General features: G+C 39.2%; 1 protein-coding gene across 1 annotated transcript in view; it reads left to right on the forward strand.

Annotated features, from left to right (window-relative positions):
• Nucleotides 1-16,355, forward strand: part of Rorb (RAR related orphan receptor B) — a 182,097-nt gene that overhangs the window by 112,515 nt on the left and 53,227 nt on the right. The window contains exon 2 of the mRNA XM_055613911.1: nt 12,523-12,608. Coding sequence (XP_055469886.1) covers nt 12,523-12,608 — 86 coding nt within the window. The remainder of the gene's footprint in view (nt 1-12,522; nt 12,609-16,355) is intronic.

Raw genomic sequence — 16,355 nt, forward strand, 5'->3', positions numbered from 1 at the left:
TTTGTCTTTTTGCAATGTACAATGTCTCCTGGCACTTCCATTTTAAGGGAGCATAGACACTGTTTCTATGCCATGACTTGCCACATTCCAAACCTGTGTTCTTAGATACTAGGTTGGTGAAGTCCTGACCAGCAGATTTCAATTCTGACATCAGTGGAGTCTTTAAAAACTATTTATCCTTATTACTAACAGATTTATTCAGGATAATGTTGCTATTGTTGTTTAGAAATTAATAACAGTGGACATATTAACGTCTGTGTGCTTAATCCTCTTTAGTTCTGAATCGCAATTAACAGTGACTCACAGGTAAACATGTAGGTTTCTCTATGGTTATTTATTTAAAAAACATATTAGCTACCCTTGGCTATAAAATTACCTAAAATGTGATGTTAGATTTTAGAGGTGCCTGCCTATGCTCGCGCGCGCGCACACACACACACACACACACACACACACACACACACACACCTCATTTAATGAAGCATATGAACTAATGTACATTCACATTTTGAAAGGAGAACGAGATTTTTTTTTCTTTTAAATTTTTGTGGACCTACATGCTATATTCTAAATTAAAGGTGAAACTTTAAGAATCTTTCTCTAGAACACTTGGTGTTATGCTTTAGCAATTCCTAGATTTCTCCAATGTCTAATATTCTCCCAAAGACATAAATACCCACCATGCTTTAAAAGGAATTTAAATCTCTAAATAAGTGGGAGGGGGCCTTCTTCCTACCACTGCGATCTCTGCTGTGGCATACAAACGCCTTCATATGAATGGTGTAAGAAAGACAAGCAGCAGTGGGGGCAACAATATTCTGTCTGTTCGGATGTTATTTGTAGACTGGCAAGCATGCCTGGAAATATCACCCTTGTAGGAAAAAAGGAGGAACAGTTCAAAGGGAGGAAATCCGTGAAGGCAGAATTTGAAAATCGCATTCATTCTTACTACTTTTTTGTGCCAATAATATAGAGGGACGCTACTGCAGGGGACAAGAAGTTATGGTCGTCTTGTTCAGGCACCAGGCAGCTTACATAAACATAGAGTAAAGCTGTCGAGGATTATGTGAGCATGCTGGATCTGATGAGCTCAAAAATAAGATAGCTCGGTCCTATCATATTTAGGATTATGCTGGTAATCGCCTTAGAGAAAGTCTGCAGTATCAGCAGAACAGCCCCTTCCGTCTTTGAAGGGGATAGCATTGACTCCAACTGTGTTGGGCAGCAGCCCTTTGTGACATTTAGCATAGTGTAAAACCAGAAGACACAACTTCTCGAGTCACATCTTACGTGATCATTTGACCCCTGAAATAGTTTCTGGTGCTGTGTGCACACAGAGAAACTTCCCACTGGTGTCTCTCTCCCTTTGTTGAAGGCCACTTGTAAAACAGTCGACTGAATCCAAATATTCCGACTTCTAGCCTCTGAACTAGTCTTGTGTCTAGAGATGACAAGAATCAAGGTTCACTTTAATTCTGTGGTTTCTCTCCATTTAGAGTCAGTGTTAAGGAGTTAGTGGCTGGTCTGCACATTTGCTACAACATAGATATCATGATGGCATAATTCTCGATGGAAGAGTTTGCGATTATTTTGACAGTGTAGAATTATTCATGTTGGAGGTGATCAAAACTCTTGCGATGATCCAAAACATAAATTTTTAAAATATAAGCTTTTGTGTAAAGTCCGCTTGTATTAAATTCTTCCTTCCCCCTCCCTCTCCCTGTTTTTCTACTCTCTTGTTCTGTCTTCCTTCCTGTCATTTCACTAATGATCAAAAATACGAAGTCCATGGTTTCATTTTTATGTTAAGCATGCCCCTGCATTGTTCTTTTTTAATATTTTACCCCTCCTTTGGATTTTAAGCTTGTTTTCATACTTACTTCTTTTTAAGAGTCTTAATGTGTAGACTAGATTGGTCTTTAACTCATGATCCTTCTGCCTCCACCGACTGAGTGTTGCTATTACACTCAGTCACGTGTCACATGTGCCTGGCTCTCAAATATTCTGGAAAACCACCTAGTGTAGGAACTACATACTAAAACACAACAAGTAATAAAATATAATGTTGAATCAAATGAAATTCCCAATATCAATTAATTTTTTTGACCTTAAAGTGCCGATTTTGTGTGAGTCAACTTGATGTATGCTGACAAACTACAGAGAAAGGAATGCATATTTATAATCCTAGAAATATCTTATTACTATTTGCTTTGCATTTAACCACACTAAAAGCCCCCCTCAAAATAAATTTATCTAATCTGAAAATTTACTCTTGTAATTGACTTTTCCTCTTTAACCATCTTAAGTATGTTTATTTAATTTATTTCTATACATTTATTTCTTAAAATCTCTCTTCCTTTCCAAGGTCTGGCTCAAAGATAACTCAGCACTCAGGCTTCTCAACTTCATTAAATTGAAGGGGTCTTTTTTTGTGTCTTCCAAGCTCACTTTCAATCGCCTGTCTGCTCTTTGTTCAGGTTTTTAGGCATGTGTGACTGTGCAATCAGAATATTCCTTTTAAAGAATAAAACAGTCTTGCATGTATCTTGTGGTCTCAAACACACCTCAAGTGGCTAAATTATACGTGTGTATAGTGTATCCATGAACGTACATTCATGCATGTACACACCCCACTCCAAGCTTGAGTTAATGACGTGTTTCTATTTATTTGATCTGTATTTTTACTGTACAGTTTTGAGTTTTCCAAATTCATAGCTGGAAGCATGCTGGCTTCTTTCCCTTAACATTATGCATTGAGGTCTTCCATGTCAATGTCACTCATGGCTTGGTAGCTCTTTCACAGTGCCAAATGATATTTTACTATATTTCACTATATATGAGTGTCACACACTCATCCATTCAGCTACTGAAATGCATCTTCATTGTTTCTCATTTGGAGAAAATGTGAACAAACCTTCATGCATATGTGCTGCGTGGACATGAGCTGTGACTCTGCTACAAAATACCAAGGAGCATGATTGCTGATAAGGCTCACTCTGACTTTATGAAACTTGCCACACTTCCTTCAAAAGTTGGCTTTACATTCTGCCTTCACAACAACTGAGTGTTCGTTTGCCCAGCATCCGCTCCAGCATTTGACATAGCTCTTGGCTTTTCGAGTACAGTCTTCCCGATAGGTGGTTTGCAGCTCAGTAATGCATGAAACACATGCATCTTTTAATGCGTTTATTTACCTTGTCTTTTAAAAAGCCGATCTTCAGATCTTTGATACATCAGCTTCTGATTTTAGGAGTCATTAGTATATAGTAAGCATATATCCATTACTTGGCATGTGTTTTATAATATTTCCTCCAATATTGTCACATTTATGTATTCCTTCCTCTCAATGCACACAAAAAAAGCATGGATTTTTCCTTTTTTTTTTTTTTTTTTTTTTTTAAGAGGTACTTTTGCTATACAGAGACTAAACTCTGCCTGCTCATTTTGGTCATCTATGGTTCCCATTTGCAATTCCTTGCATCTCCTTCCTCTTTCATGAAGGAGGTGCTGCACAAACATGAGCTTCAAGGTTCAACCCAGAGGAGACTAGAAAGAGATGTACCGGAAATTGGGGGAGCTGAAGAGACAGGTTTGCCTGCCCCAGAAAAGAAAACTTTTACTGTCAGTTAACTAACACCGTTCATTTTTTGTTTTCTTTGGGTTCACAGAAAAGACTAACCCACCAGATTAACAGGACTCGGCAATCTGTCTTTCTCTGCCTCCCCAGCACTGAAATTAGGAGCATGTGCTGTGGCATCCAACATTGCTGCGAATGTTTTAGGGTGTAAACTCAGTTCCTGGTGCATACCAAGCAATCACTTTATTGATTAGGCCATCTCTTCAGCCCCTCTCGACCAAAAGCAACTTTGAGAGTAAAGGGTTTATTTAGCTTATGTGGCTTCGCAATCACAGTCCAGCACTGAGGGAAGTCAGGGCAGAAACTCAAGGTAGAAAAGGCACCTGAAGCCAAGAACTGAAGCAGAAATATGGAAGAGAGCTACTTACTGGCTTGTTCTCTGCAGCTTGCTCCGTCTCCTTTCTTATAGCACCCAGGACCACCTGCCCAAGGGCAGCACCATCCACAATCAAAATCAATAATTAACCAAGGAAATGTTCCACAGATTAGCCTACAAGTGGTCTTATACAGCCATTTTCTCAGTTGTGCTTTCTCTTACAAAATAACTCTATCTTATATCAAGATGACAAAAACTACTCTCCCAGCAGAAGACAAACAACAATAAGGAAAACACATTGCTTGACTTTACAATTCACATCAAAAGAAAAAAAAAAAAAAACTTTGTTCAATTTGATTTTTAAAATAGGAAAACTGTATTTAAGAAAATAATCTCAGCTAGTCATAGTGGTTAATTAATTAATTAATTAATTAATTAATAATCCAGTAAAGCAAGAGCTTAGATGAAGATGGCTGAATTAATAAAGTGCTTGCTGCACCTGAGTGCAAGCCCTGGAATCCATGTAGAAAGCTAAGCATGGCAGTATGTGCTTGTAATCCAGTGCTGGGGGCAGGGGCAGTGGTCAAGAATCCCTGGAGCTCATTGGCTAGCTATCCTGGACAAAAGGAAGTTTCAGGCAAACAAATGAGAGACCCTGTCTCAAAACCAAAAGGAGGCAGTTCCTGACAATACTCGAGATTGACCTCTGACTGCCACATCCACATACAAACATTCACATGTACCATACATACAACAATACTTGCACACACAAAACTCGAATGTTTAAAAGTTAAAAACCCAGAGTATCCAGCATTGACCTCTATGCCACAACCTTGAGAACAAGTCGCAATAAAAGGAAAAGCCACTCCCCAGGTAGTGTTAGGACACAGAGAAAAACCAGGGACAGATCTGTCTGTGAAGGAATTCTGCGGTGTCCTGTGTTAAATGCAGCAATACAAGATGTTTCTGAAATGTGCTGCCTGATCTCCCCATCCCCACATCATCAGTTAGTGACCAGAATTGTGAGGTTTTAATTTTTCCCCAGAGGAGGTGGATCCTAAAGCTCCAACTATCCTACTGCCCTTATGAACAAAAGGAGATGCATAAAAAGCAAAAGCAGAGAATGATTTTTTTCCCAGAATCTTGGGAACTTTTTTATGTTAGCACCAGGGGAATCAGAGATCCATCCATTCTCAGAGTAGCTACACCTGTGTTCCCCTAGCATCACAGGACAGTGCTTTCTGAGCTTTAAGACTGCCCTGGGAGCTTGTTGAAAAGCAGATTTCACATCAGGTGAGTATTTATAATCGCGCTTGTTCCCAGTTTATGCCGAAGCCCTTGGTCCATGGGCCCCACTGGGTGATGGCAAAAGCCATCAAGTGCTGTCCGTTTGAGTGACATCCAGACCTACATACATATCTCATCAATGTGAAGACACTGACAGGACAAGATGTGCTAAATAGGAAAAAAATTCGTAATTTGGTATCTTACAACTACTAGAGCACACAGAAGCATTTAAAAGTGCAACATTTTGAACTTATATTAGTAAGGTCCTCACCTATACACCCCAGAGCTTTCAGTGAATATTAAAACAGTGGCTACTAGCAAACACTGTATTTATTGTATTTTTCTACAAATGCTCACCCAATGCTAACTCTTCTACTCGTTAGTATGACCAAATGCACATCAACAGTTCAGGGAAGAAAACATGCATTTGGGTTCGTATTTTGGCAGAACATCAGTGCAGTATACCAACGCACAGAGAGGCAAAGGTACAGCGGCCTATGACTCCATTTCAGCAGGTGTGAGCGGCAGCTGATTGTTAAATGGCGCTGGCCAGGAAACAGAGAGCTCCAGCTGGAACCAGGGCCAGGCTATAACACACAGAACGTGGCTCTGCTACTCTCTTCCTCTCGATAGGGCCGGCCTCTGAAATGGCAGTGCCCTATCAGCTGAGGACCAATTGTTCCGACATGTAAATCCATGGGGACATTTTGCATTACTGTATCTATGGTGGAGCTTAATCCGGAAATTAGGCACCATAAGCTATTCACTACAACTTAGGGTTAAAAGAAAACGATTGTTTCTGATACACAGGTATTCTGACCATTGATATGATAACTAATACAACTACTAAATGACTAACAAGGAGGTAACATATACAATGTGGATACACTAGGCGAAGAGATTTTATTTTATTTTATTGCAGGATGGTATGGGACAGTGCCAAACTTTATTTTTTTTTAACTCAGGCGTCATGTAATTGAAAACTTTAAACTGTTTGTTTCTAGGATTTTTCCACTTAACATTTTCATACTGTGGTTGTCCTTGGCTAACTGAAACGATGAAAAGTTTACCGTCGGTAAGAGGGAATTTCTGTAATTGTTTTTATTCTTTCCCGCTAGTTGGTATTTGTTGGTTCCATTTTCTATTGTCTCCGTTCTCAAGAGTGGAAATAACAAGCAGCACTATACAGGTAATTACAGGACGTTGCACAAAAGTTAGACTAGCCCCAGTGCGATTCCCTTCCGATTGTCTCTTTGGAAAAAAAAAAAAAAAAACAACATTTTGCCATTGTCATGGGGTCATATTTTTTCTTAATCTAGTTTCTAGTGACATAAAGTATAGGGAATTATAATAATATAAAGCTAAATGTGTTCTTAAATCACTTAAGAGCTGTTTATCAACCAAGTGGAAGAAAAGCCCACCTCCCAGAAAATTACAGAGAAGAGTTCAAGGAGACAGGTACAGAAACGTTCTAGCAGAAAGGAGGTGCACGAGCAGGCGAGGTTTTTCAGGTTGGAGCCCAACACCAAGGTGTACATTGCCTTGGAGAGGCACCTATAAACGCAGCCTGATCCGAGGTTAGGACCCTTAGCATCACGCTCTAGCACGACATAGAAAACATATTCAGGCTTCTGTGTGCATCCCACCCCATCTTTAAGGCTACTGTCTGCTTAATCTCAGAGTAGAAATGAACCTTAAACGTACCTCCTTCACCGTAGTCTTTTAGGTTGACTGTCATGTGACCTCAGAAGATTCCATACTGAAGAGGTAAATACCTCCAGGTCTGGCAGGGAGGGAGGGGATGAGTACAGAGATTTTTAACTTGGATTTGTCACAGATGGTAGATGAGATACAATTTGGGGAGATGACATAAGACATGGGCTACTGAGACCATCTGCAAAAGGATTTTTAACCAAAATAGTCATCTTTATTGGAAATTTTTACATGTGTAAATTGTGCTTCACACAGACATTAAGAGAGTTAATTGCTCTGTCCACTTTTAGCCTAACTGCAAAGTTATGGGGGGAAAGAAACCAGCAGGGAAGCCCGGCGCGCAGGAGTATAGCCTGCGCTGTACCGGAACAGTGTCCAGAGCCCAGAGCTCAGCCTGGAAGATGCATCAGAACACAGAAGATATTGGGAAAATCTGAACCCAAAGCCAGAAAGCGGCATTACTGGTTGTTCCCTTCCTAATTGACCTTCCCCAGAATTCTGTGCCTTTGAGGTGGTTTGAAATATATGCCTTGATATATGCCTTGATAATAATAAAAGCCTTATTATTATCAAGATCACCAAGGAACCTCAACCAGAATATGTTACTGACACCATTCTCAAGGTTCTGTTTCTTCTTTTCACATGAAATATTAAAAAATTAAAAGTTCATTAATTCTTAAAGTCTATTTCATTTATACTGGAAGATAAAAGGAAGTTTTAGGGCCACCACTTTGAGCTCCTTTAGACAACACAGAAAACAAAAAAAAAAGCAAGGGTTGGGGAGCTGACTCAGTTGGTGAGGTAATTGCTGTACAGGCATGCGTACCTCTGTTCAGATCCCTAGCACCCACATAAAAAGCTGAGCACAGTTGTGACGCACATTCCCAGCTAAGGAGAACAAAAACAGGCAGACATGGGGGCTCACTGGCCAGAGAGTTTAGCCAATAGGTGAGCTCCGGGTTTAATGAGAAACTCTGCCTCAAAAAAGAAAGTGGAGAACAAGAGAGGAAGACACCCAGTGTTGATATCAGGCTTTCACATGCAAATGAATTGCTGTAGGCACCCAAACATGTGTCTACAGCACACAGACATACACATACACACACACACACACACACACACACATTTACACACGCACACCTATAGACCCACAGCCTTTCCGTGGCTTTGCCTTAGAATGCCCAGACTACAAAATGGCCAGGCTGAGCTGGAAGACTTGGGTTAGTGGAAATGGCAAGCTTCAAGAGCATGTGCAGTAAAACGCACCACTGCCTAGCATAAAGTACCTGGCAGGCTCAACAGCACTGCCTTCCTGAGGGATGCTTTTTAAGAGTCAAAGTATTTTCCGGAGCCATTTTCTGGTTAACTCATTAGCCTGAATTAGTTTTCTGACCTTAACACCTGCTGTAACCAGCAGGGGCTTGGATGAGGTAGAACTAAAGAGGCATATATTTCAATAAGCAGGAAAAACTGAGACAAAGATTTTGTGCAAGGTTGGCCAGAGTACTCTAGGCAAGGAAAGGACAAGAGGGATTTAATAAGATGAACAAAATGAAAACCAAGTAAGCTTTATCTATCTCTCGGGCCAGATAGATGACAGACAGATATAGATAGATAGATAGATAGATAGATAGATAGATAGATAGATAGATAGATAGATGGTTCAATCCCCATGAATCAAGCAGAAGTACCAACACATCCCTCCTCCTTGGCTTCCTTGTGCTATCTTACTGCTGTAATTAGTGAGGTCCAAGGAGCCACACCCTCCTAAAGTGCTCAGCTTGAAGCAATGATAGATGACATGGTACCAGGTCTGCACAGTTTAGTTCCAGAGGAGACCATGTAGTTGCCCTTAGCAAGGCATTTAAAAACAGCAAGCACTGAGCAATGATGTGACTCGTATCGTTGCCGGTGTCTGAAAGTCTGGCCTGGAGATGTGCTGTAGAAAACACACACTATAAACTGTAAAGCTATACCTCAGAAAGGGGATTTTAATGAGGAAAAAGGAAAATGACTACTACTGTAAATAAGTCGAATTTTTTTTCACTTCTAGTAACCCTGAAATGATTTATTCTGTCAGAATAAAAATAGCCACAATATTTCCAAACCTATATACATTATAGGTAACTTCTTTCTCTTTAAAAAATGCTGTTAAAGTGTTTGTATCTCTTCAGGATTATGTGTGGAGCCAAGGTTATGAATATGTATAAATATGCAGATGCCCTATTGAATGTTCCTTATCTCATTTGTATTTCTGAAGATGTATAAGATAACCTTTGTGTCTTTCAAAAACATCTTCCTACACCTCAGGGAGCAAATTACCTCTATTTTCATTTCCTTTAAAGTTAGATCATTTTATAATTAAGAATGTATTGAAGCAGATTCTCCCACGTGTAAGCTACTCCCTGGGGAGTAATTTATGCAAAGAGAGCCTTTGACTTAATATCATATGAACCAAAAACTATTCAATGGCTACCTGCGATTATTTTAGTCTTTTTATAGTAACTATAAATAACCCACTGATGAAATGTTATTGCTAAACTGAAAACCATAGTATGAATAAGTTATTGTGTGATTCACTGAATTATTTTTTAAAATATCTTTAATAAAGATACAATAGTGTCAACTGGTTTTTGACATGTTACTCTGTTTCACATATGCTTCTTTTCTTAAATTGTTAGGGAAAAAACTTAGTTAATGGGTGTAATGCTGGTGATGATGACATTCTTCCGAAAGTAGCCATTTTAACCTCACAATTCTGTGATACTTGTTGATAAATACTATATTTGTAAGCCACAAAACATAAGCTCAAAAGTTTTGTTTAGCTATGGCCCTAAGCATTAATAGATTAAGGAGTGCAATCCAAGAGAACAAATGAGAATAATATTGAACCCCCTGTTTCCCCACCACACAATCCTGAAAGCACTCCAGTCACACTTACATCCCAAGTTCCATCCCTCGAATTATTTCTCTTACAAAAAAAAGATATTTTTTTGTCTGATATATATATTTATATATATATATATATCAAAAGATATATATTTTTTTGTCTGTAGCTATTTAATTTTGAAAAACTTTATGTGTTACCCTAAAGCCAAGTAATATATTTACTGTGTGAAGTAATATCAAAAGATGGCAATGCTTTACACTTACTTGTTTTGCGTATCTAAGAGTGGAAAACTATAGAAGTGTATGCAAGTGTCAACTTTATGTACAAAGAATGTTCAAGGACATTTTGCATAATTATTTTAAATTGGGAAAGGAAATAGCAGATCTTCTTAGGGTGAATAATTTGAACAACTCTTTGGAGGACTATCAAACACAGGAAGTCCTGCATTCTAAATAACTTCTATGAAAGCAAAACCTTCCTTCCAAGACATTTTACATTCAGGTCCCTGTGAGGCGCCCAGGACAGTGGATGAGTGCCAGGTCCACACTGCATCCTACTCCACCAAGGCTGGACTAAGGCTAAGGCTCAAACCTAGCTCTCGTGCATGCTGTCCAAGCTCTCTACCACCCAGAAACATGCTCAGCCCCAATGTCACCATTGTAGTCAGTCTATCACTGTGTCTCACTTCCAAGCCTAGGCAGATAGAACTCACTTCCAATTCTTCATCAGCTTCCATTTTCCTTACCTCTTAGCATTTAATCTCACTTCTGCCTTTGAAGCATTTTTGTATGTGCATCTTCAGCACCCTTTGTCCTAGAGTGGATGCCTTCTGCGTTGCCATTGCCTAACTCCCATGCCAGGAGTAACCTTTCATTGACCTTCTGCTCTTTCTCTGGTTAGCCTGCCGAGCTCCTTTCAAGTCTCATGTAGTGTCAGGGGTGGTCTTGGGGGATTCTGTTTAGGACTTCCCTCACACTGTTAAGCACTGTAACACTAACCTACATCCCAGCCTTGTTTTCACCATTCACTTGCTCTTCAATTTATCCACTCCTCGTGGCAAATAGGATGAGGTGAAAACTCCCCTGCCTGTCTCCACTGGCTCCAAAGTCTGGTGTCACACTTCTGTTCAGCCATATGACCCAAATTTCCCTTAAAGCCAATTACTCTGTATGATTACCAGACACAGTCGTACTAAACTTCTGACCTATTTTCATTCAGTGCCCCTTGTCTTTCTCTTCAGCCAAACCAAATTCCACACAATCTGTAAATTGAACTGGCTTCCCTGTTGGAACTGCAGTGATCTAAAGAGGTTGGAATATTGCAGGTCCAGGGCTATTTACCTCATTTGGTTCTAGCTTGACTCCCCCTCGATAGCCACTCTAATCCTCCCACTATGTCAGAACTGACGTCCGATGACTAATACATAAAACTTGTTTGGACTCTATTTAGCAGACCAGTAGCTTCCACCAGCCCAAAATCTCAGAATGTCATAAGATGGCATCTGAGACCTATAGACAAGCTTCCCCCATCTTGCTGTGACCACCTCTCTGACATATCCATCAATGCAGTTCTAAATTGCTATAAAACTTTATGAAATTCTATCCACATTTCAACACAGAATTTGGGATAACCTAAATCTATTACCTGGGCCGCGGTCACTCAAATATGCCCCAGAATAAACTATCTCAAATACTCTTTTTTAAAAACATGAAACCTTTTCATCTCCAGTGAAATTAAATACCTGCCATTTTTCTAAATGACTGATTTTTTTCTGATTTCTTTATTATTAACCTTTTTATTAACAAGACTATCAAAATCACTACCATGTCTTCTCCTGAGTCATCACCTTTCAGTACCTTTGCATATGTTAAAAGCATGCTCACTTAATGTTCAGGTTGATTCCTTAATGACATTTTCCCAGGGATAATCACTCTATCCAGCCACACATGTAAGGTTATCAAACACCAATACTCTAGACTTGTTTGGTTTATATAAAATATTATTGTGATAAGACCATGTGAAAACTCCTAATGATTTCTATTTTCAAAAGCAAAATAAGAAATACAAAGACTTGAGTTCACAAGATTTTTCTGTGATGTTATTTTGAGAAAGACGAGTTTTAAGAGAAGAAAACAGTAAAGGGAATAGGAAATATCTGGTGTTTAAACATACACGTGCAGAGATATGCATCCCTGTGTGTGTGTGTGTGTGTGTGTGTGTGTGAAATTCAGTTTGAAAAAACAAAACAGAGAGTGATAAATAAATAGCAGACCTTAGATCAATGGTTCTCCACCTGTGGATCATGAAGACTGTCAGAAGACACAGATGTCTACATTACAGTTCATAGCTGTAGCAAAAGTACATGTAGCTACAGCAGTTCATAGCTGTAGCAAATGTTATGAAGCAGCAATGAAAATAATTGTATGATTTTGGATCATCACAACTCAAGAAACTGTGTTCAAAGGCTCCAGCATTAGAAAGGTTGAGAGGCGCTGTCTTAGAAGAAGCCTGGGGAAGCCATCCAAATAGTAATGACGATCCGCGGCCACCACTATCACCCAGCGTCCTCTGTTAGAGACTAACACAAACACCTTGGCAACAACATGTAAGCCTGAAAATAGAAAGTTTTTTAAAGGCAATTATAGCCATTCAAAACGTCTTTTTTCCCCCTTCTTTCAGCACAAATTGAAGTGATACCATGCAAAATTTGTGGCGATAAATCCTCCGGGATCCACTACGGAGTCATCACGTGTGAAGGCTGCAAGGTAGGGACTCTTCCAAGTTGTGGTGTTGTGCCGAAGCATTCAAGACATGCTGAGGGATGTTTGTGGCTGCTGCCGACAGGGGCAGTTCTGGTTGAGTGGGTGGGTGGTTAGGTGGGTTGACTTTTCTCTTCTTTTGCCTTTTACCTCTTTTTGTCTAACTAGTCAGCAGCTCCTAAAAACCGGGTGCTTATTTAAAGGCTTGAACTAGTCACATTGACAAAGATATAAATACCAATTCTTCCTGGTTTAGCAACATTGACTTCATTCCACTTGTATTTGCCGGAACTGGAGATTACAATAAAGACTGTAAACTAATGGACAAGTGTTTGTCTATCTGTTTGCTGAAGAGGACAGACAACTGTAGGTTAGAGAGGTGACAACTGTAATATACACATGACACTCCTTTATTCTCCCGTTCTAAAAAAATTAAATGTTAAACTGAAAGTGGAGCTGATGAGAGGTCTCATAGGTTAAGAACGGTGGTTGTTCTTCCAGATGAACAAAGTTCAATTCCCAGCACCCACATGGTGGTTCCCAGCCATCTGTAACTCCATGCTGAATGTATCTGATGTCCTCTTCTGACTTCCTTGGGCACTGCACAGACATAGGACATAGACATACATGCAGGCAAAACAACCATATGCTTAAAGCATAAAAACAATGATAAAATTTTCAAAACACTGGAAGCATTGGGATATTAAAAGTGGGCTCTAGATCCGTCAAATGTCATCTTCCCCCAAATCTGAATTTTCCGATTAGTTCCTGAAGGATAAATAAGATCTTATTTGACATATGCCACTGATCCAGATACGAAAAAGAAACTGACCAAGAGCACAAGGCTTTTTCACATTCTGTCCAGTGTTCCCTCAGAGAGATTCCACCTACCCAATGCCAAACTCATTTCTGTGAGTAAGATGGTTGGAAAATACAGGGCAGAGGGAATAGTAGTTACCACAGACCTAACCTGATATTAGCAAAATTAAGATGAAGGTTTTAAAGACAATCTGTAAGGGAGAAAGAGTGAGAATAGGAAGGTACACTCAAAACATTTCTGCAATGAGTTTAAAATAGATGGGCATAACCAGAATAAAACTTGAGAGCCATCTTCAAAAGGAATGGTAGAGATTGGCAAAGTCATTGGCAATATTCAGGCAAGGTAAATCATTTTTCTGAGTTCAGCAAACTGAAGGAGATGTGGCAAAGTCATAAATTCTAGGATTCAAACATAATCTTAGGAGACTTTTTAAATGTAAACAGTATAAAAAAGATTATAGTTGCCAAAATAGCACTACTCTTCAAAACCTGGCCATGCCTTTACAAGTCTCAAAAAAACGAAGTGCTTGAAATTGAGAAAGTGAATAATAAATCAAAAATTAAGTGAAAAATAACATGACAAAAGAAAAATCAGCATAGTGGAATGGTCTGGATGGATATGGCTGCTGATATCCTTAGGCAAAGCTTATGAAATAGCCTGTTATTTCTCTACAAAGTTAGAATTAAGAGCTATGTATCAACCACTATCATGCTAATTTTTTATTCCATCAATACAAAACAATAAAACAAAAAAGTGAAGTTGGCTTTTTCTTTGACCCCCTCCCCATAAATAAGTCCTTTTCTATGGATAGGCAGACAGACAGTTTTTGTCATAAACGTGAGTGAATTTATAGTGAGAACTCTTTTCAGGGAAGGCATTTCCACAGGCTTCTTCTGCAGGCTTAAGAGCCCTAATCTAGCTTACATCATATCTACTAAAGTCATCTGTATATGAATGCTGCATGCTCATTTCATTATATCAGGCATTTGGAAAATGTCGGGCTTCAAACTGTGGGGCTATATCCATTTTAAGAAGCATTTTTTAAACCATAAGCTTTTAAATATTGAATGAATATAATCCAACACATCAACAGCAGGAACAAGTGGTTAGGCTCCTGTCATCCTTTCAATCCACCATCCAAAAAAAAAAAAAAAACTAGAAAGCATGTTCTGAGGTTTTCATCAAACTGGCAACACTAGTTTTATCTACGTCGTAGGAAAGCCCACACGTGTAAATATGCTACGGTCCTCTCCAGTAGAAATCCCATTCAGATGCAGATGTCCGTGTCAGCACACCCAGTTGTCAACCTCTGAGTTTCTGTGATAATGCTCTGGAGTCAACCTTTAAACATCAGCTCAGCCCACAAACTTATTCGGTTCCTATTCATTCGGTAAAATCAGTGAAATAGATTCTATTTTTCATGCCAAAAATCTCATCTGCAATAGTGAGCAACAGATAAGCAAGAAATGACTCCTAATTAATGTCAAATTGGCTGTAAATTAGGGCTAGTAACTGTTTACTTCAGACTGTCTTCCCTGCCAACTCTTTCACTAAGTGGCACTCTAGTACCCAAAGATAAAAATTAAAAAAAAAAAAAGAGTTCTTCCTTAAGTTGTAAATTTGTAAATTCAAGGCATCTCTAATCAGCACCAGAGCACTGTGATCATGCTTCCTGACAGCTTTCCTGGTTTATGAAACAGGTGTTTCAACCTCTGGGGACTTAGGTGTTCCTGTTTCCAGAATTGAATCAATCGAATTCATGGTGCTCTATCATGTAATCAATCGCCAGTGTAGTAAGCAAACACCACACATGAAGATAGAGAGGTAAAAGTTGTCCTTTTTGAATGGATCTGTGCTTAAACCACAAAACCAATTTGGAACCTCTCTCCAAAGTGTCCTTAGCAACACAGCCATTCTAAGGTTTCTTATAGGTCAGCAAAGCCCCTGCACAGTGTCCAGCTAAGCCCCACTGAAATCCAAGACAAAACTAAAACCAATAATATCAATCCTGTCTTTTCTTTAAACTGTTAAGAACTTTCATACTGATGTTGATTTTAATACCCTGTTGAAACATTCTTTTTCCTAATAGCCTTTATTTATAGTGAACAGTAAATTTCACAACCAAGGTTGATCTTCTCATACACTTTACTTAATCCACTCCTATTCCATTCTCCTGAGGAAACATGGGTGTTTGAAAGAAATTATGGGCTCAATTTCAGGCCTCCTGGAGGATTTTTACTTCCATAAAAAGTAAGGCTGAGGGCTATCTTTCCCTGTGTTTCTTCTAAATTCTTCTGTTTAGACCACCATTTTACTGATGGCACTTTTCACTGTTTTGCTGTATGTGTTTCAAGAGCAAGCAATGATTAAGGAAACTGATTACCTGGGGGAATGAGCAGATGAACAGATTTCTTTGAGGAAACTTTGATGTCTCTGGGGATGAACTTTGATGTCTCTGGGGGAAAATGCTTATTTTCCTTATGTTTTCTTCAAACTAAGGAAGGTTGGTGTTCAAAGAATTAAAAATAACAATTCATCCAGCTGCAGGTTTCAAGGGGCTGTTGTAGTACTTTTATGCCAGAAGAATCCAAACCTACCCAAAATAAAACTCAGATCCTATAACCTAAGAGCAGGCATTTGTTTATTGCCTGTATGTACTGAAGAAGATGCATTTAGTATTTCTCTTATCCAGAATGTGATTTTTGATAAAAATACATCATGGGTTTCAAGAACAACTTTCTGCCTAATGTGATGGCACATAATCTAAGCACTGGGGAGGCAGAGGCAGGCAGACCTCTGTGAGTTCAAAGCCAACCTGGTATACAAAGCCAGCTCCAGGGCAGCCGGAGATGCCAGAATTGCAGGGTGAGTCTTCTTTTAGAAAGAAAGAAAGAAAGAAAGAAAGAAAGAAAGAAAGAAAGAAAGAAAGAAAG

Source organism: Psammomys obesus, unplaced genomic scaffold (genome assembly GCF_907164565.1).
Source record: "Psammomys obesus unplaced genomic scaffold, mPsaObe1.curated_primary_1811, whole genome shotgun sequence".
In the NCBI taxonomy this organism is placed as follows: domain Eukaryota; kingdom Metazoa; phylum Chordata; class Mammalia; order Rodentia; family Muridae; genus Psammomys; species Psammomys obesus.